This window comes from Parasteatoda tepidariorum, chromosome 12, assembly GCF_982258835.1.
Source record: "Parasteatoda tepidariorum strain Cologne lab strain chromosome 12, Ptep-v5.0, whole genome shotgun sequence".
NCBI lineage: Eukaryota > Metazoa > Arthropoda > Arachnida > Araneae > Theridiidae > Parasteatoda > Parasteatoda tepidariorum.
In genome coordinates, this window is record NC_141766.1 from 64,012,020 (window position 1) to 64,035,184 (window position 23,165).

The 23,165-nt window shown below is 29.8% G+C and overlaps 2 protein-coding genes across 3 annotated transcripts in view; one reads left to right on the top strand and one right to left on the bottom strand.

Moving 5' to 3' along the window:
• Nucleotides 1-23,165, bottom strand: part of LOC107440712 (3-hydroxyisobutyrate dehydrogenase, mitochondrial) — a 44,269-nt gene that overhangs the window by 8,946 nt on the left and 12,158 nt on the right. For both annotated transcript variants that reach the window (XM_016053696.4, XM_016053695.5), the window contains exons 4-5: nt 18,069-18,279; nt 9,219-9,375 (exon numbers count right to left, since the gene is read on the bottom strand). In XM_016053696.4, the coding sequence (XP_015909182.1) occupies nt 9,219-9,375; nt 18,069-18,279 (368 nt within the window). The remainder of the gene's footprint in view (nt 1-9,218; nt 9,376-18,068; nt 18,280-23,165) is intronic.
• LOC147801122 (uncharacterized) lies at nt 13,524-19,041 on the top strand. Its single transcript, XM_087156201.1, has 3 exons — nt 13,524-14,440; nt 15,843-16,329; nt 16,682-19,041. Exon 3 carries the CDS (start codon nt 17,064-17,066, stop codon nt 17,409-17,411), a length of 348 nt encoding a protein of 115 aa, XP_087012327.1. The 5' UTR covers nt 13,524-14,440; nt 15,843-16,329; nt 16,682-17,063; the 3' UTR covers nt 17,412-19,041.

Below are 23,165 nucleotides of genomic sequence, written 5' to 3' on the forward strand. Positions count from 1 at the left end.
GGATTGTACTGAGCATTAATTTTATTAGAAATTTACTTGGAGAAGGAGCTAAACGAAAAAAAATCTATCAGTTTTATTTATTTATATATTTTGTTTACATATTCTGATGGGAATAACAAAATGATTCATGCTTGCCTATTTGTCTGACCACAGCACAGCGAGGTTTTAAATGCAAATACATATCAACTGACTATAAAAAAAGACTACATGCAAGTGAGAGAAAATTTAATTATAATCAATTAGAAAACTTCTCTTTTCTCACTTTCAAAGCTTTTAAATCAGTTAAATTTAAAAAACAACTTATCAATCAATTACATTGATACAGATCAATTTTTAATTAGTTAAAATAACTTAATAATTTAACTAGTATTTTTTATTGTGTTCAGGATCTTTGAATGTGCATAAATAATCTAATATTATTTTGAGAAGTTTTATATTGTTCAAATATGATTTTAAAAAAGGATTAGAAATGTTTTAATACATTAAGTTAATGCACTAATATAATATGCTGCTTTATATTATATTTATTATAAAACAATATACAGCAGAGCACCAGTTATCCGAACCCTTATTATCCGAACGTCCAATTATCCAAAATATGTCTGAATTGGGTTTTTTTTTTTAAAAGTTTAGAATACTTTTTAACCTGTTGACTATTTTTCTAAATTAAGAAGAATAAATAATATCCCCTACATCCGAAGACCATATTTAATTTACAACCCTTTTAGCAGTTTTCTTATAGCAGCCATACATACATGTATCATGATACAGTTAAACCTACCAACCCCTTTACAACTGAAAATTATCTTCGAAGAATGCGAGCTTCATTTTGATAGTCTACAATGGTTGGAATGCAGAAGGAGTTTTTGAATAGATAAGTGCTGAAGTTTTATAATTGGGGAATGGGTAGTTGTCACTTATGGTTAATGATTAGTGATTACAGTGCTTGGAATAATAAATCTTGGAATAAAATTCTTAACAGAAAAACTGAAGTTTCTGAACCAGTAGATCTTTCGAATGAAAATGATGAAATTGTTGCTGAAATTTTGAATGAAAATCGGAACTCCACAGACGAAGAGGAAGAAGTAAGCGATCAAGTTCAAGATAGTGGACCTTCTCATATAGAAGCATGCAATTCATTAGATATTGCAATGAATTGGCTAGAACGTCAAAATGATGCTGATCCAGTTCAGTTGATTTATTTAAAAAGAATATAGGAAAAATGGTTGCTAAAAAAAAATGCATCTCCTTTGAAATGAAATCTTTGCTGGATTTCTTTTGCAATGGAAAATAATGAAAAATATGGTAAAATCAGTAACTGACAAAAAAAATTTATAAAAAACTGAAATATGATAAAAATAATTCAAAATGAAAAAAAATTTAAAAAAAAAGTTAATTATAAATATTTAAAAATTGAAGGTAAAAAAACTTTTAAACACGCCAAAGCTATTTTAGATAGTACTACCAGTCCTAAGCCTACAAAAGGTGCGAAGGGAAGTTAGTGCATAAATAATAATCATGTACACTAGATTTTAAACAGTTTTCCAATGATCCGAATCATGTTCGGTCCCGAGCAGTTCGGATAATCGGTGCTCTACTGTATTATATTTAAGGTATCCGACTAGTGTCGACAGCTTTTATTAAAAATATTTACATAAATTTCGAAAAACTTTTTTTTTATTATGTGTAAAACTAGCGAAAAAATTATCATTATTATTTTCTTTTTATAAGGCCATTTTTGGGTAAAAACAGGGTTGCCATAGAAAAAAAAATTAACAAAATAGTTGCTTTTAGAAGCCTAATGCATGAAAATAGTTGTCAAAATAAGAACAAAAATGTTTCAATAATATGACTGAAATTTTATTAAATGACTTAATTGTCATATATTATGATCCATTTAGTCAATTTGGTGGCAATTATGATAATTTTTATATAAAGTTATGTTAGTTTTCCAGCACTAAATTTTTATATAAAAAAATTTGTATATTTTCAGAAAATTAAATACATTTAATTACTAGGATTCATTCAAAAAAATACTTAAAAAAAACATACTTTTGTAGTGTATCTACCATTACAAAAATATAATACTAATTCACTAATATATAAGACATGTTAACTTGATACTACGGTGGGGTACCTTTTTATAGACAAAGGTTTAAATTTTCGATACTGTAGAAAACCGATTATCCGAAATCATTGGGAGCATCGCTATTCCAGACAACTGATTTTTCCGGTTTTCTGAATCGATACAAAACACTATTTTTTTTATTGTTTATGATACCCAAGGAAAAATGATAATAATAGCTTTATATATTGCCTGCATAAAATTAGATAATCCTTTTGTAGCAGACAATATTTACTGATATGCCTTTTACTTCTATTTAGTGACATAGCTAGCAATGAACAAGAAAGAGCATATGTCCAGTTGTAGCATAAAAGATGTGCCAAATGTTTGGAAAAAATGTTTTATATGAATTCTAGAATAAATTTTTATCTCTTTTTTATACCCCCTCCCCAGTTTCATTGACCAATTACAGGCCCAATAAATAATTAATAATTTTCATCCCATTTACCTAAAAATTGAATAGGATGTGAGGTATTGTTGTAGTTTGCTATGCAAGTAGGTCTAATTTTTTTTCACAAAATTATTCCTTACTTTACACAAAAAAATAAATAAATAAATAAATAAATAACTGCAGAATGTTCTGAAATTATTTTTTTTCTAAATACATACATTTTTCAAGCTCTAAACAAAATGATTGATTTAAAATGTTCAAAATGAAATTAAAATGTTACTAAAAAAATTAAAACTGAGAGATGCTTATCTCAAATAAATAAATTAAATTAAATTAAAAAAACATATTAAAATTCAATTGATCAATTTCAAGTTGTAATATAAATAACTTAAAGTACAACATAGTTGCAAAAATTTTATTGGGTTACTGAGGTGAAATACATTATTTTAAATTAACCTGAAGGAATATTTATATTGTTTCTCTTCATATTTTACTTCATTTTATTAAAAAAAGGTGAAATAAGAGATGAAAAAAACAAATGTAATGAAAAGAAAAGCAGTGGTGTGTAAAAATAATTAATTATTAATTTAAAGTAAAAATATTTATTATTAGCAAAATCTTGCTTTACACAAAAAATAATTTGATTATATTAAATCCTAGTGCTACAGTACAATTAATTATATATTTTGGTGCCGCATGTAAAACATCAAAAGCCCCGCATCGACATTGTCGCAGAACGTTACAGAGTTCCTGCAGAAAGATTTTTCTTTTGAAAAGTAAAAAATTTACATTTCGTTTTTTACAGAAATTTACGCGTAAAATATTTGTATCATGCATTTAGATAATCACTTTTTGATGCGCTCAATTTACACCGAGACTATCGTAAGTTGATGTAATGTTTCAATTGTATTTTCAACAGTCATTTACTGATTTTCACTAGTTTTTTAAAAATCCAAACAATATGGAAAATTCGAATCATGCATTTGAGCATTTATTTTTTAAGGCAATAATTCTATCAAATTTTTGGAAGTTATTGCTATTTATTTCTTCCTAGTTTTTAAATCCAATACATTTTACACAATATTATTTATTACAACAACCCTCATTTCCATACGAAAGAAGCGTTTGAGGAGTCTGACTTATGTAATTCCGTCATGGAATTTTTTTTTTTGGCAATTACTACTATGGATTTCATGATATTTAATAATATTTTTCTTATTATTGTGATGATTATTCACAAAATGCGAAGAAGTAAATAGTATGTGCATCCCCCCCCCAACAAAATGCGAGAATATCACCCATAATATTAGAATAAGAAATTATTACATGTTCAATTAGAAAAATTATAGTTTTTTTTGTAAACACAGCATATTTGTTATTTTAAATTAGTAACATATATGTTTTTTAGAATTAAAAGTATCTTACAGAAAGATATTAGTGCTAGAGAGTTTAGTCGCAGATAGCTCAAAAAAAACCTCTGCCGCAGAGATCAAAAGTTTATCTTGAGAATTTTTTTTTAAAATCAAAATGAGAAATGTTTCTACATATTTGTGCAAGATAAACTGTTTTGTTATAGTTTACCTTAATTATTATTCTTTCCATTTTCTATTATAAATGTGATTTTTTTTTTAAAAAAAACTGTACTTTGTTACCTTTGTCCCTTACCACGGTTGAAAATTTCAAATGATGTTGCCCTTCTTTTAACAGCCTATGACTTATTAAAAACTGATATTTATAAGTTAAAAATCATTATTTCTAAATCTTCAATTTTTTACCTTGGAAATGATACCTAGTTTACTTAATATTAAGTTTAAAATTTTGGTCATCCAGTTGCCCAACAGGAAACCTGTCCCTGTACAGTGCAGAAGAAAATAACAAAGTTTTGCTTTCCTTCATTTTAATAAACCAATATAAATAATTATTTTTTTCCATTCTAAGTTTCTATATCATTTAACATGTTTTCCATATATTCTTTGGTTTTTGCCAGCGTTTTAGGGCAGAAGGAGAAACAATTTCAGAAATCTCAAAATAAAAGTTATCATGAAATCCAGAAAATCAGCATCAATGCAACAATTGTAACAATTTTGCTATTAGCCATTGGTTGACTTTGCTGAGAAAAATAATTCATTGGACAAAAGCTTTCAGAAAAAGAGTGCAAGATAAAATCTCTAAATAAATTATAACCAATTATCTTTTGGAGAATTTTAGAAAGCTAAAAATACAAAAACATTTTGAATAATTTTGTTAAAAGAAAAGAATACCCCCAAAGCATCGGAACAAACTTGAACAATTAATGAATTCAGCCCACAGACTAAAAGAAACAAAAGCAAATATCCTAATCCTTCCTTCCACATTTTTGTCTTTCTTAAACTGTATAGTCCCATAATCTCCAAAGAGGTCAAAGATTTCCCAACATAAAAGAGTTTGAAATGGCATTTTAGTTGAGCAGGGTAATAATGAAGAGAATTTTTCTTCAAGAAAAGTATTGCTGAGTTGATGATATTTCAACTTTTTGTATGGTAAAATAATTTAAATTAAGAGAAAAATTCCAGCTTTTCTTTGAAATTCCCTGATTTTTCCAGGTTTTAATCCAAATTTCCCCAACTTTTCCACGTTTTTTCAAGTATAAAAAAATTCTCTGATAATTCCAGGTTTTCAAGGTGGGTGGCCACCCTGTTTTTCATGTCTGATTTTATAACTTAAAATATCGTCAGCATTAATTAATTAACATATTTTAGATTAAGTCCTTGAATTATTAAGATTGAGTATGTGAAAATGTGATCATTAGATTAGATGAAGAGTTATTCTGAGGTGCTTTTTTAATTTTGCTCACAGTATGTCAAATTTGGTCATTTTAACACAAGCTGGAGTAGAAATCCTGACTCCTCTTAAAAGCAAATTATTCATTTGATCTAAAACTTTATTACATTACAAAATACATTTAATTACTAGGATTCATTCAAAAAAATACTTTAAAAAAATATACTTTTGTAGTGTAAAAATTAAACTTTTATTACATTATAAAATGTATCTACTTTTTCCATATTAATTTTGAAACTAAATAAACTTTTCCATTGACAAGCATACATAATTGGCAGTAGAAATAATCTATTTAAAATTCATTAATTAAATAAAGAGTTACCCTATGAAAATCCCACAATGTCGTAACAACATTTTCAATCATCTATAAATGGGAAGGAGGAACAAAAGTTAAACTAACTTATTGGTACTTTTGATGTCAGTCGTAAACAGGGTTCGAAAGAACCCGGGGATTTTTGAAAAAACTCGGGGGAAATTGGGTTTTTGCGTTTCGTGATCATAAACTTTAAAATTTTATTGTGAAAATATTTTTATTTATTAAATAGTGTTGTATAAGCTAAAAAATAGAAATAAATCCAAAAAGTTTATATAAAATATCTATAATAAAATTAAAACAAGTTTAAATAATGCACTATCCCTAATGCATGTTTGAATCTTTATTGTTAAATACATAACGTTAGAAAGTGATAGAAAGTAAAATTAAAATTACGTATAATTATAAAGAGTATCAGTTACTTGTCCCATTTTTCAAATATTTAACCTTAGAAAAAAGACTGCATTTTCAGATAAATTTTAACTTTATAATTTCAAAAAACAAATTCATCTTAAAAATATAAAAAAGCATACATAAAAAGATTTAGCTTATTTTTTTAAAACCAGAGAATAAAACTTCTAATTTGTTTATTGTTGTTTTTTTGTGTGTTTGTTTTCAACTTTTTTAAACATGATTAAACGAAATAAAATAAATTATATTCAAATGAAATCTTAAAAATAATATTTAAAAAATCTTAAAAGTAATATTTTAATTTTTAATTGTTTTTTAATGGTGATTAACTTTCTCCAAATAGTTAAAAATTGTCATCAGATGTTAAGAATTAACTTTAAAAAAGGTCCATTTTTTCATTATTATTATTATCATACAGCAGATTCAAAGTGTCTACATTTCTCTCTTAGATGATGATACACATTTACGAGTTTTGTAGCTTTATCTATTCCTAATGTATTTCGTATAGTTTACTCCACACCAAACCGAAAGTTAAAAAGTCTTTCGATAGAGACAGAGGATGCTGGTACTGAGTGTAAAGAAAAAAGAATTGGCAGAAATAGCTTACATTTTTTTCTCTCCATAATTTTCCACTATTTTTTGATGAAAATTGTTGAATAACAGTGACAAGCATCATTGATTTTGGAAAGTATTCAGGATCGGAAATTTTGAATGCCATAACACCTGGCAGAAATTTTGGATGATGCTTAGAAAGACAGTTTTCAGCTAATTGCTCTTGTTCATCATTTAAAAATTGTCCCCTTGTTTCGGGATCCTGGATGCATATGCTAATAAATGAGGTGGTTGAACAGCCTGATGGAATCTTTTTACAAAATGTTTATGGGGTTCTAGTTCATCGCATGATAGTAAGTTAATTCATATTTCACCAGCTTCTGAAATTGAAATGTTTTCTGATGGAAGCTTTTTAAAACTTCAGAAACAATTGATAACTGTTATTCCAAATTATTAGTTTATTGGTAAAGCCCAACATTATTTAATATTTTTGACATATTATTATTGAATTCATTTTGATGTTCAAGAGCAATCTTTATATTTATTACAATATTTATGATAATTATTGGCTAAGTTTTTACGTGGTCACAATATGAACTCCACCTAGTATCATTTGGTAATTGGGGCATCAAGCAGTTTTTTTTTTCATTTGCCCATCCATGTGCTTGATGCACATTTCTAAAATGCTTGTTAACTTCCATGATGCGTCCAATGATAGTATTAGGAGATACGTTTTTTTCAACCAAATTTAAAAAAACCACTTTGTCAAAAAACCACCAAGTGGGTTTTTTCAAGGTGGGCCCACCTTATAAAACCCGGGTGGGTTTTTTCAAAGTGGGCCCACTTGGCGAACCCTGGTCGTAAAGAAAATCCCGGGGAATCTTGCTTCTTTTTCCAGCCTCATTGCATTATTATAACTTAAAAAAGATGAATAGTCAACGAAGGAAACTCTCTTTTATTAGCCCTCCTACTTTTTTGTAACAGAAGTCGTCACTAAGAAGGGCAATTTAAAAGTATCAAGCTTATATCTCATTAAATAGTATTTTTTACTTAAAAAGGGCAAAAAAGTAAAGGGTGGCAATTAGCGGTCCCCAGGATGTTTCAGAGATGAAACAGATGCTTAGACACATCAGTGTAGTAAATCAATTTGTTACTCTTGTTTACACAAAGCTTCTACCCTGCTCTCTAGTTTTGTACTTTAGGTCTCAGCTATCCACCACTGTTTCATACACAGGATTGCCACTCAAATCTGGAGAAAAAAATTCCTTGTGTTTTCCCTGCACATATTAAACACAATATATTAAGAGGAAATGCACAATCACAATGCTCTTGAGTGTGTCTAGCTAGTTGATATTAGTCTAACTATACTAGTTATAATTGCTTATTTTAGGTGATTTTTAAATTCCATGTATTTTCCAGGCTTTCCCTATTTTCCTTGTGGAATGGCAACTCTGACATTAATTAAAAATAGTACATTTAAACCTCAACATCCTTGTAACTTCTGAACTTTTGATCTTATTGGCTAGTACTTGGTCTCACTGAATTCAGACAAAGGAAATAAACTAATAACAAAAAAAAAAGAAACAAAATAAACAAGTAACAAAACCTCATTCATTTTTTATTTATTTTTTTGAATACCAGTAATAAGACTCCTTCCTCCTAAACTCAACACAGAATTTTTGGAATTTTCATGTGAGCCTCCATAAGCAAATTCCAATATATCCCAACTTGTTATTGTGAACGTCTACTTAAAACCTTACTTTGACTGTACTATATTTTTAACACATAAATAATTATGCTGATTTAAAAAAAATTATTAAGAATGAGAATAAAAAACTATGTGAATACTAATAGCTAAGGCTGGGCGATAAATGAATACTTCAGAAGTATCGATTCTATGCAAATATTGCCTATCCGATGTTTGGACTGGCAATTTTTTGAAGTATCGGAAATTGTGATTTACTGAGATGCGTACGATATTTCCTGATGTATTGTTGATATCAATGTCTACACACGTGATGTTGAGCATTGTTCCTGATAGTACTTCGATATCTGCAAGTTCATGCAAAGAGTATATTCCTCTGTAAGTGTGCAGTGATTGCTATGACAATGATCGTTATCTTTCCTCGTCTTTTTTACATCGTGACTCATCATTTTGCTGACATGATTAATCCGAATGTGACTGAGAATCGAAGTGTTGTTGACTCTCTTAGTTACAGAAGGGGTTTCTTTTTAATTGTGTGTGTGCAAATCCTGATGATTTTCTCACAATTGATCCAGCTGTTTAGTGTCTTTAACCGCTATTTTTTAGATATCTTCAAATATTGAGAAATAATTATTAAAAAATGCAATGTCGATTTTCAAAAAAGTGCAACTTACCAATTGGGAGTTTACACAGTACTAAATGTAAAACATTAATGTACCGAAACATCAAAATATTGCAATGTTAGCGTGACTATACATTGAGCCAGTGTCAAAATTTTGACATCGCCTAGTGCTACTAATTGCTAATATCAAATCACTAAACACACTTTAGATAATTAAAGTATGAGTACTAAATGTTTTAAGTATTAATTAGAGTGAGAAATTTCATTATTAAAGTTTACTTTTGCCATCAATGCAGTTCCAAATCCACCTTGATAATCATTGGAAGCAGGAACATCAGGTAAAACTCCTGGAACTGGATTATATACCTCACTAGCCCATGACCTTCCAGAAGACATATTTAGAAGTTTGCCCATCATTTTTGGGTCCAAACCAAGTCTGTGGAAACAAAAAGCTTATTAAAAAATATAAAGAGTAAATATTATATTTATAAGAAAAATAATTTATTTCCAATTCACTTACAAGATTATGAAAATATCATTCGTTTTTTTAACAGTTTTGTAACAGATATTGCCATATTATGGCTTTAGTTACTTATAGTAAGATTCTATGTTTTCTAAATTTACATATTTTATTCGACAAGTTTAGCATTGAATCTCTTTATATCAACGTAATATCCCCGTAGCAGAATCGCAGCAACATTGTTACAGAACATTACAGAGGTCTTGCAGAAAGATTTTTCTCTTGAAAAGTAAACAATTTTAGTTTTCTTTTCTACAGATATGTACACGTAATATTTAAATCATGCATTTAGATAATCACTTTTTGACGCGCTCAATTTACGCCGATAGTGTTGTAAATAGATGTAATTTTCCGATTTTATTTTCAGCAGTTACTGATATTAATTTTCACTAGGCTTTTAAATATCCCGATATATTTCAACAAAATGGAAAATTCGAATCGTGTATTTGAGTTTTTCTTTTTTAAGACAGTGATTCTATTGAATTTTTGGCAGTTATTGCTATTGATTTCTCCAGTATTATTTATTAATACAACCTAAGCTTGAAACGAAACTCGCATTTGAGTTATCCTTTTTTGAGTCCGTTTCCATGATTTCGTTGTCAAATTTTTCGGCAACGGATTTCATATTTACGAAATGCGAAGAAGGAAATAAATAGTGAGTTTTTCCCCCAACAAAATATATGAATAAAAAATTGTTACATGTTCAATTATAAAAAAAATTATAATAGTTTTTTTTCTTTTTTTTTTTTTTTTGCAAACACAGCGCTCTTGTTATTTTAAATTGGTAACATATATATTTGCTATTATTAACACTAAACATACCAATACTTTTTAACACAACACAATACAACATACAAAAACCGGTCTTTTGACCGGATATGGTATGTTTAGTGTTAAAAGTATCTTGCAAAAAAATATTAGTGCTAGAGTTTTGTCGCAGATAGCTCGAAAAAATTCTGCCACAGGGTGTAATATGTCCTTGCTACATGAACACTTTTATTAAGTTAAGATAGTAATGAAGACTATTGTTCAGTAGGATATTGGGAATTTTATGAACATAATATGGAAACTAAAGCATTGTATGAATCTTTACAAGAAAAACAATTTATTTCCAATTCATTTGCAAGATAAATAAATATGAAAATATCATTCTTTTCTTTAGTAGTTTTATAACAGGTATTGCCATATTATGGCAATTATAGTAAGACTAAAAATCTATGTTTTCTAAATTTACTAATTTTATTCTACATTTTTAGGGTTTAACATTTTTATAACAGATATTTCCTAGGTTTTATTACTTACAGTAAGATTCCATTTTTCTAAATTTACTAATTTTACTCTACATTTTTAGTATTGAATCTTTTTAAATTTAATGTAATATGTCCTTGCTAAATGAACACCTTTATTAAGTTAAGATGGTAATGAAGACTACTGTTCAGTAGGATATTTTGGATCTTATGCACATAATATGAAAACTAAAGCATTGTATGAATATAAATCTGAAAGAAAAATAAGCACAGATTCATGATTTAACCAGGGTTTGCAATAAACTTCATTATCCAAGTCAAACTTTTTGATGGTCTTCCATTGGTGGGCCAACATAATCATGATGCTAACCATCAATAATTCCATCATGAACCATTATATTTTTGGTAGTATCCAACATAAGTAACCATCATCCCAGTGCAGGAATTCAGACTGATTTATGATGGTCCAACATAAGAATAGCAACTTGTTTAGATGGTTTGTTCACGTTGAACCATCAGAAATTTATCTTAGTTTCTTAGAAATCAAATGTTGGCACGATTATGAACCATCATCACCCCAAAGTAGGAATTCAGACTGATTTTTGATGAGCCAACATAAACAAATTGTTTTGATGGTATATTCCTGCTGAACCAACAATAATTATTCAACCATCATGCAACATCACGAATTTACATCATAGTATCATAGAAATCAAAAGTTGGGGTGATCGTGAACCATTATCATCCTCATGTAGGAATTCAGACTGGATTGTTGGTCCATGACAATCAAACTTCTCTTGATGATTGACAGGGTACTAGCATACGGTAGTACACATTAGTATTAAAGTAGCATGATTGAAGTTTGATGGCATATCAAAAACCATGAAGGCATAATGGTAACCATCATCAATCGCACTGAAACCAACATAAACCAGCAAAAATTTTGACTTAGATAACAAACATAGTATGTTTTTTTAACATTACACTAGTGTACAAAACTCAAGTTAACTCTATACAATTGTCAAAATATTTCTAGCAAAATAATTTGCTGTTTATCCATGTACCCCTTGTACAGTAAAGACTAGATCAGGTTCATGACACCATGTAGCTCTAACAGCCTCCCTATTCTATAGCAGAAACAATAAGGGCAAGGAATCTTTCCAGTCGACAAATTTCAAGCATTTGATTTGGCCTAATTCTAACAGGCTACCACATTGGAAGAAGTTTGACTTTACTTCTATGCTTGTTATGAATAATGGAGCAACTTTTTCATTAAGTAACAATATTGATAAAGTATTAATAATACCAGTTTTGAAAATATTATTTCTTTTCACCTTAATGAGTATTAAAATTCAAATTTTGGTCAGTTTTTGAAATTTATTTACTTAGTTATAAAGCGAAATGTAAATAAACAGCATTGGTTTAAATAAAGCTAATATTTTCAAACTTGTATCATTCAGAAAGGAACTAAGATGAGGTTTTTAAGGACAAACTTTAAACCCATTTTTTGAAAACCCAAATAAAAGATTTGTCTACACGAGTCAAGCTCTTGGAAGATTTCTCAGTCTAAGAAATTAGACATAATCTAAGTTCTTGGTCAGGTGAAGTGTTAGTGCATACATAAAGTTCATCTTTTGGTCTGCTATGTGACAGCAGACGCTATTTCAATTTAGTTCTCATTTCTCTACAATTTTTTTACTGGCTATACTCAAACATGAATAGTTCTTTAAAGATTGTTAATGGGATTATTTATTTACCACCAAAAAATTTAAAAATAATTTTAAAAAACAAATTTAAAGCAAAAGAAAATGCAAAATAAAATTTTTTGTCATTTGCTCAGTTATTAAAATTTTAAGTATCCAGTTTTATTTTATTTTATAACTGTCGTTGAACAGCCGACCAAATATTTTGGATTTATGACTGCTAAAATTTTCAACTTCGTAGCCTTGTAATTCTGAACTCCATCCAGAAGACAAGGGAACTCCTGGATCAAGTATTGGGAGAAATGTGCCTTCGTGGAGGACTTTTGATGGAACTAACCCACATGTGTTACATGGAGTGGAAAACCACAAAAACCACCCACGCTTAGCCTGACGTTCAAGGGACTCTAACCCATGATCCCTCTACCACTGACAATATTTTACATCAGCACTGTGGCTGGCACTAGTCAGATGCAGAAATCAACCAGCCATCACTGGGATTCAAACCCAGTTCATCTCATTGGAAGGCAAACGCTTTGTCCCCTGAGCCATCACGACTCAGCTTGTTATTATAAGAAAATACACAAATTTAATGTTAAAATAATGCAGATATGCATTTTAGTAAGAAAGAAAAGCCATTAGATTAGACATTTTCCACTGCAAAAAAAAAGCATGATTCACATTTGACTTTTTACCAGACATGCACGTTTAATCATCAAAAAACAATCAAATATAAGATCAAATAAAATCATACAGAATACTCACTCTATCCTTTGTTGATAAATATTAAAATTTCTAAAAAAATTACTTTATTTTGAAATTCAGCAGCTTAAATTAAATTTATAAATAAATAGTTAGAAAAGTAACTTAGTTTTAGTTAATTTTAGGTTACTAATTTATATGGGGAAAAATAAGAGATAGTTAATTACTGGTAGCTCTATTACAGTGCTGCTAGTCAAAATCTGTTTTCTCTGTACATATTATATACAATATATTTAGAGGAACACAACTATTATTGTGCTCTTATGTGAGCTACATTGGGCTAACTACAGTAGAGCACCAATTATCCGAACCCTTATTATCCGAACGTCCAATTATCCGAATCATGTCCAAATTCTTTTTTTTTTTTTTTTTAGAGTTTAGAATACTTTTTAACTTATCGATAATTTTTCTCAATTTAGAAGAATAAATAAGATCTACTGCATCTGAAGATCATATTTAATTTACAACCTTTTTTAGCAGTTTTCTTAAAGTAGCCATGCATGCATGCATTGTTATACAGTTAAACCCACATACCCCTTTAGCCCTCTTCAACTGAAAATTCTCTTTCAAGAATGTTAGCTTCATTTTGACAGTCAACAATGTTGGAATGCGGAAGGAGTTTATGAATAGATAAGTGCTGAAGTTCTACAATTGGGGGGTGGGTAGTTGTCACTTATGGTTAATGATTAGTGATTACAGTGCGCTTCTCACAGCTGGTTACTTTTCGAGGAAATTAACAGAACTCGGTTTCATCATGTAAACTAGAAAATGACCAGTAGAATGACCATGTTTTTATGATGTCACTTCCGAAATGCACTTTTGGACAACAGGTGTTCTGTTGTCAAGATTAGAATCAGTTGAAAAGTAGAGTTACCTGAGAAAAGTGCTTTTCGTAAGAATCTAGAAAGATGTCGTGCAAACGTAAGAGAATCGTTCTTTCCTTAAGTGATAAAATGAAAATTTCAAAAAGATTGAAAAATGGAGAAAGTGGAAGTAAATTAGGGGCAGAATATGGCGTAGGAAAATTGACAGTATCGGAATTGGGAAAAAATGAAGAATCAGTTATGAATTATGTTTCGGTAATGGACAAAAACAATGGATATTTCGATAGAAAATGCATGAAAAAGTCAAGCAACGATGAAGTGGACAATGCACTTTATTTGTGGTTCCTACAAAAAAGATCATTAGGCGAACCAATATCTGGCCACCTATTATGCGAAAAAATTTTATTTTTTCATGAGAAATTTGGTGGAAAAGGTACTTTTCAGGCTAGTCAGGGTTGGCAGGTTTTTGACATGTGACATTTTTTGACAGTTTAAACCATGGTTTAAACCGTCACGTCAAAAACCTCACTGTCGAAAATGTCAAAAACCTATATTCATATGTGAAATTTAATTAATACATAAAATTTATATATTTTTTAAAGGATAGTGTTTCTAAATATGTTCTAGAAAAAATAAATTTAAAATTTTGAAGAAACACTTATATTTTGAATAGTAACCAAAATCTTGTACTTTTGAAAACTTACATCTTTTGTAATATTATGTATTCATTTTCATGTGTTATTAAAACTCACATCTTTTGTAATATTCTGTATTCATTTTCATGTGTTATTGAAAATCTGCAGTGATATTATTAAGAAATTTATTTATAACCAAATTTAGTGTATAGTATAGATTATACTAAAAATTAGACATTTTTAAAGATAAACATTAGCAGTTTTGTACATTAGACATCTTCTTTTAAAGAAAAATCTTCTTAATATTCTTTTAAATCTTCTTAATAATCTTTTTAACATAAGACAATACAAATTTAAGTGCTTTCTGTTAAATACACAGAGTAGTTAGTGTCAATTTACAGTATATTCAGCCTATTCATTTACTATGCTGAAAATTTAGTTTATCCAAATACTTGTGAATTTCATTTTGCTGAATACGATGTAGTTTTGTTGAATATCTAAATATTCAGCTGTTGAATAATTACTTCTTGCTTTCAAGATATGCATTATTTGTATTCTTAATACAAGTGGAGAAAAAAAAATTAAGAGATAAAAATTGTTTTAAAATGATAAGTGTAATAATTATAAATAAATATAATAAACAATATGAATTATATTTATCATTATTCATAAATTTAACTACTTTTAAATTCAAATTAACATACTGGATAATAAAGATATTCGGTATAACATTAAAAATTTTTTTTTATACACTTGTATCTTATATCAAGTTTGTATTTATACAACATAACTTGTAAGTTCCTTATAAATATTAGTTATATGTTCCTTATATGTCAAAAATGCATAGTAATAAACTTTTAATTTTCTTAAGTATCAAAAAGAAAAAAAAAATTTTTTTAAATATAAATATTTAAACAATTTTTGTGCAAAATTTTTCTGCACATGCATTTGAATATAAATTTCTGAGATTTTTAAATCTGTTATTTTACCTTAATTTTAATAAAAAAATATTTTAAAACCTGCTGATTACCTATAGTATAATTAAATTTCAATATAATGCATGGCAACTGTTGGTAGTTTTGAAGTTAAATATATTTTCTTGGCAAACTTCATTTTTTGACATTTTCGACGGGTTTTTGACGGTTTAAACCAGTATTATACCCCTGTCATGTCAAAAACCACTTTTTGACGTCAAAAACCCAACCCTGAGGCTAGTCCTGGATGGTTAAGGAACTTTAAACATCGACATGGAATACGTGAGTTAGAAATTCATGGCGAAAAACTTTCCGCATCTACCGAATCCGCTTCAAATTTTGTAAAGGAATTAGAAAGCATTATTGAAACTGAAGGATATGAAGAAGAATTTATTTATAATGCAGATGAAAGTGGACTGAATTGGAAATCTCTACCACGAAAAACTTTGGCTTCAGGAGATGAAAAGAGTGTTTCCGGGAACAAGATAATTAAAGAAAGAGTCACAATTAACGTATGGACAAATGCAACTGGAAATCATCGAATATCTTTAATGATGATTGGAAAATCCAAAAATCCAAGAGCCTTCAAAAATGTTAAAACACTACCTGTCATTTATACATCTCAAAACAAAGCTTGGATGAACACCAGCATTTTTATTGAGTGGTATGATAAGACTTTCATTCCAAATGTGAAGAAATATCAAAAGAATTTGGGAAAAACAGGAAAAGTGTTACTCATCTTGGACAATGCTCAGTCGCATCCAAATCCTGATCTCTTAGATCGGGAGAATGGAATGGAAACTTTGGCTTCAGGAGATGAAAAGAGTGTTTCCGGGAACAAGATAATTAAAGAAAGAGTCACAATTAACGTATGGACAAATGCAACTGGAAATCATCGAATATCTTTAATGATGATTGGAAAATCCAAAAATCCAAGAGCCTTCAAAAATGTTAAAACACTACCTGTCATTTATACATCTCAAAACACAGCTTGGATGAACACCAGCATTTTTATTGAGTGGCATGATAAGACTTTCATTCCAAATGTGAAGAAATATCAAAAGAATTTGGGAAAAACAGGAAAAGTGTTACTCATCTTGGACAATGCTCAGTCGCATCCAAATCCTGATCTCTTAGATCGGGAGAATGGAATGTTTCGGGCTGTTTTCCTGCCACCTAATGTGACACCTTCGATTCAGGCGATGGATCAAAGTGTCATTGAAACCTTAAAATGTCTTTATAGAAAGCAACTTTTAAGGAAGATTTTACTCTCGGATGAACAAAATGAGAGGGATTTTGGAAACTCAATCAAAGCTATTGATTTAAAAGATTTCTGCATGATGATAGCTGTTCTCTGAATTTAGTAAAAACATTAACACTTAGAAAATCTTGGAATAAGATTCTTAACAGAAAAACAAACGAAACAGAAGTTTCTGAGCCAGTAGAATTTCCGGATGAAAAGATGCCAGGTTATACAGCAGAAGAAATCGAAGACTGGTATCAAGACACTGAAAATGACCCAGGATTTCAAATTTTAAAAGATGATGAAATTGTTACTGAAATTTTGAATGAAAATCGGAACTCCACCAACGAAGAGGAAGAAGTAGGTGACCAAATTCAAGATTGTGGACCTTCTCATATAGAAGCATGCAATGCGTTAGATATTGCAATGAACTGGCTAGATCATCAAAATGATGTTGATCCAGTTCAGTTGATTTATTTAAAAAGAATAAGGGATACGGCTGCTAAAAAAAGAGTATCTTCACTGATTCAAAAGTCTTTGCTGGATTTCTTTCGCATTGGAAAATAAAGATAAATGTGGTAAAATCAGTAACTGACAAACAATTTATAAAAAGCTGAAATATGACCCAAAAAAATTTTAAATGAAAAAAAGTTTTGAAAAAAATTTAAAAAAAAATTTTAATAAATAATTTAAATACGCCAAGCTATTTTAGATAGTACTGCCAGTCCTAAGCCTGGAAAAAGTGTGAAGGGAAGTTGGCACATAAATAATAATCATTTAAACTAGATTTTAAACAACTTTCCAATTATCCGAACTTTTCATCATCCGAACCACGTTCGGTCCCGAGCAGTTCGGATATTCGGCGCTCTACTGTATATTTAATAGTTTTAATTGCTGGAAAAACTTATAGAAAAAATTTTAAAGGAACAACTGAACATACATAAATAATGCTATAGTAAATGAAATAGTTCAGTACAATTGAAATATCACCCTTAAATATCCCATAGATTTGAGAGGTCACTATTTTGAAAAAAAAAAGAAGAAAAAAAAGAAACAGAACTCTTTTTATTTTCCCAGTTCATAAAGAAGGGAAAAAAATCACAATTCCCTGCAATTTCCATGTTATTTCTAGTTATTTTTTAATTCACTGTATTCTCAAGGTTTTCCCTGTGAAGTGGCAACCCTGTATTATTACATATTTTTTTCAAAAGAAAATATTTTTACCTAATACCAAGGTTCATTGCTTCTGACGTTCCAATCATTGAAATAGCTAAAGCCATATTATTACAAATTTTGGCAGCTTGTCCTGTTCCAACACCGCCACAATGAACAACATTCTCGCCCATACACAGTAAAATACTTTTAACTGCATCAAATTTAGTTGTACTGCCTCCTACCATAAATGTTAAAGTTCCATTTTTGGCAGAAGTAACACCTACAAATAAAAGTGAAATTTTAAAACTTAAAAAACATACATTTATAAAAATCCACAAATATTAAGTAGTTGTTTACATTTGTAGATTCTAGAACTTTTGAAACAGCTTAAAATACAGCTTTAAACTAAAATTGAGACCTCATATGAGTAACAAATAATTTAAAAGCTGTTTTTAATCATCTCTTCATTTTACCTAGCTAAACTCGTCAATTTTAAGTGGGGATAGAAGTTATCGACAATGTCAATCTTCATCTATGAAAAGGTACCCTAACATAGAATCAAGTTAACATGTCTTATATACTAGTGAATTGGAATTGTATTTTTGTAGTGGTAGAAGCAGTACTTCCCCATCAGAATTATATCTGTGACAGAATTCGAGGAACGAATACCACTAGTTGTTTCATTGATGTTTTGTGAGAAACCGAGAGAGCTGTATTAAGATCACTGTTCTTTTAAATGCTGATCGTGAGATCTGTATTAAGTTCACAGTCGCGGTCGCTTTTGTGTAGCCATTAGCAGCCGTGTGTATACAGGCTGATGCTCTGTGCTATTGAGACTGAGAAGCAACGACCGAACTAATCCATTTGAAAGTTTGATTTTATTTTTTTTCCACACTCTTATATTTGATTCTTGAATATGAAACAATCAACCTGATTTCTTCCCCATTACTTTTAATTTGAAATCAGCAATGTAAATGATGAGTTTCTTTTTAAAAGATGTAAGGGACAGTAGAAATCAACAATGCTATCAAAAGGTACCACAAGACTGAATCGAGTAAGCATGTCTGGTATACTAGTGATTTGTTATTTAATAAATGTAGAGGTAGTAATGGTTCTCCCCCATCAGAATTTTATCAAACATAGAATTCCATGAACGGAGGATACCACTAGTTGCCATATTTGCGAAAGATCGGGAGAGCAGTGTTAAGTTCACCGGATTTTGAGCGCTTGTCGTGAGAGTTGTATTCACAAAACGGTTGTGTGAGTGGTTTCTCCTGAGTTGTTATTAGCAGTCAAGAGTGTGCAAGATCCCGTTATGTGTTAATGAGACTGAGAAGCAACAACGCGAGGAGAACGAAGCAGTCACAAATAACGTCATCTGTTCAATGTGAGACATTCATCGAAGTGAGCCTAACTTCTGGTGTGGCCGAGTTCATATCACATCCGCAGGTCACCAATGTGGGGAAAGAGCTTTTGAGAATGTCAACCATCACCTATCAAAAGATATCTCTACACTGAAACGAGTTAGCATTTCTCATATAGTAGTGAATTGATATTTAATAATTGTAGAGGTAGTTACCCCACAGAAGACACAATAGCTTATAATAATATTTCAAATGAAAACAAAGATTGTATAAAGGTTCTTTACGTAAGATTGTTCTTTGCTGACAATTGTGCAAGGCCTCCTTTGGGATAAAGATAAGAAACAAAAAGAAAGAGAGTGGTTGATTAAGATCCAAATGATTGAAACAATAGTGGTAAATTATTTGCTTTAAAATAAGTTAGAAAATCCAAGATAATCTACAAACTTAACCTAAAGAGAAACTTCAAAAAAAAAACTGAAATATTGAAATTAAGAAATATCACTTGCTTTGTGCAGAAGTAAAAATTTTCAAAACTGGCATGCATTCAAAACTCCTGCACTATACCTTCAGTGCAGAAAGGACACAACAACAATTGTTACAATTTAGCATATGGGAAGTTTCCCATATTCACTCGAATCGTATAAATTGTTTGATCCAAAAATCAAATGAGGAGCTAAGTGAAAGTAAATAAAATGTTGCCACAATATGCTTGGTAAACCAATAAATAAATAATAGGAAGGTTACCACTGAATTTTGACAATCACAATTCGGATTTCACAAATATTTTCATTGTCTTTATACATTGCTCATAGTGTTTGCAAACAATACTTTATAATACAGGATACATAGCCAAAAAGTAAAAAAGAGAAAATCCAAGAATGAATATATATATATATATATATATATATATATATATATATATATATATATATATATATATATATATATATATATATATACAGTGTAACGTCCCATATCCGGACGTCCCTTTCTCGGAAGAGTCGATTTCCCGGACACTTTTTAACAATCAAAATAAACAAACATCTCTCCATCATCCCCTTTCCTTTAAAAAAAAAAAAAAGAAGTCTTTTGACACATTTTTCTTTTCCGCATCGAACCCATAAATCACCAGAAAGGGGAAGTGAAGATCTACCAAGACCATTGAGTGACCGTTAGTGACGCTCCTCCCTTGGAATGTAGGAAAAAGAGGGAGATTTGTTTTCAAAAGATCACAACTGAGTCCCCTCCCCCCTCCTTTCCCATGCAGGTGGCTAGTAAAAGAGGCATTTCCTGGAACCTTTTTATTGAAAGAAGAAATACTGCGGAAAAGGGTAAACGGGGCAAGCGTTAAGGTGGAGGGGGAGTCAAAATGGAAAATTTGAATAGGTCTAAAAGGATATATGTCCTTGAGAAAATAAACATTCGTTCTTCCCCATACTATGTAATATTTAGGAGGCGGGGGGAAAAAGGGGGTAACATTCTCTCCTTAGCAGATTCTTTCAGTCATAGAAGAAAAAATAAAGAGAACCTGATCAGCGTGCCCCGCCTTTATGCTTGATTGATAGCCAATGATTGGAGAGAAAACAATAATTTGTTACTTCCCCACCCTCAACTTAAATGATCTCCTCTTTACACTTATTTTCTTTCACAAATAAGGAGGAAATGAATTTTTCTCCTCCACCTACCCACTTTAATGAATGACGGGAATTTTCTTTCTTGCTTGAATCATTCTAGTTAAAAATGGAGGATTATTATTTTCATATGTAAATTTTTTTTCGTTTTCTATATTTCAAGGAATAATATTTTTTTCTAATATTTCATATTTTATTGATTAGATATTCTAATACTAAAACATTATTCCCCTTAAAATTAATGTTTATTTATTTTTTGCTTCTTAGATTTAGATCATTTTAAGCTTTGTTCCAGAATGACATGAATTTCCCCTTCCTGCTTGAATCGTTCTTGTTCAAAATGGCGGATTAATATTTTCATAACTGCTAAATTTTTTTCGTTTTTCATATTTTCAGCAATAATATTTTTTTTCTAATATTTTATATTTGATTTAGATATTCTAATGCTAAAACATTGTTCCCCTTAAAAATAATGTTTATTTATTTTTTGCTTTTTAGATTCAGATCGTTTATTAAATCATTTTAAGCTTTGTTTACCTTGGGGGTCTATTATACGGAAAAACCTATTATACGAACTTCTGGAAGTCCCACCGATTCCGCATACGCAACTTTACACTGTGTGTATATATATATATACACACACACACAAATTTGACAAAAAAAGTTAGATTTTTAAACTTGTAAGCCATGTGAATATAAATCCTGATAATTAATTTTAAAGTTGTATGAATATGAATCACATGCATGATTTTAAATTAAGATAATATGAATCCCGATATGAGGCTTTTAAATCACGTGAATATGAAACTCGATATCGAATTTAAAAATGTGAAAATTCAAATCATGATGCGTAATTTTTAGATCACATAAATATGAATCACAATGCATGATTTTTAAATCGCCCGAATACGAATCCCATGCTTAATTTTTAAAGCACATATAAATACAAAAATCGATGTTTGATATTATAACCGCAGAAACGAATCAAGACATTGGATTTTAAGCTTGCGAGAATATGAATCGCTACATAGGGTTTTAAAAGCGCGAAATACAAATTGCGATATTGGATTTTTAAATCTCGTAAATAAGAATCGCAATGTGCAATATTTAAATCGCCTGAATAAGAATCACAACGTTCAACCTTTAAATCAGGTGAATACGAAAATCGATGTTTGACAATAAAATCGCGATTTTAAAAATTTAATCCACCGCAAATTCGCCTATTTTTTTTTCGTGTGCTTTCACGCCAGAAAAAAGGAAGTAGCGACGTCTGAATTACGAAAATACGAGCTATCCAGCGAACGGATAGAAATACAGAAAATCTTATTTTCTGCGCGTAAAAGAGGAGAAAACGGCAAAAATAAGTAAAAATGCATAAGGTTTAGCTTCAACGACTGAATTTTTTTAAAAAAAAGCGAGATATTTATAAAAAAAAAGCCGAAACTTTTAAAGAATCAGAGTTTTTGATAAAAAGGATGAAATTCGAGAGACAAAAGCGAAAAAATCTCATCCCTGATTATAAAGGTCAACCAGTTTTATCCCAAGGAAATGATTTTTAGAGAAACTTCAGAGGGAGGAATGAGGACTTCAATACTTTCATTCCGCGGAAAATTAAATTCCTCATAAAATATTTTAACTTGTATTATTTAACCACCATAAAAAGATTGAGAAATTTTTCAGTTCGATTTCACAAGGTGGAAAATGAAACCTGAAATTGAGAATATCTTGCAAAATGCAGAAGAGTTGCACATGAGACAACAAAAATCTCAACAAACCCAGTTAAGTATACGCACATGCGGACCCACAAGTATTTCATCAAACATGTGAAATGATTTGCGCTTCATACACTATGGACTGACGGTACGCGGTAATGCATTGTTTGAATGAATTGTGAAAACGTTGGATGTGAAAACCACACTTTTGCATAATACATGGTGAAAATCGACGTGGTAAGAAAAAATAGCTCATTTTTGAAAAGGAAAAAATCAAAGACTTTTGAAAAGTTAAAAAAAGCATCTTTAAGGGCTTTAAAAAAAATCAAAAATAAGCACCTTTTAAAAACACTACACACCATGTAATAGATGTCTATTAATAATATTTTGAGGGTAAAAATAATTCTGTGAATACGAACCCAGGAACCATTTCTGACGTTGCAGTTTGCTTAAGTTTAT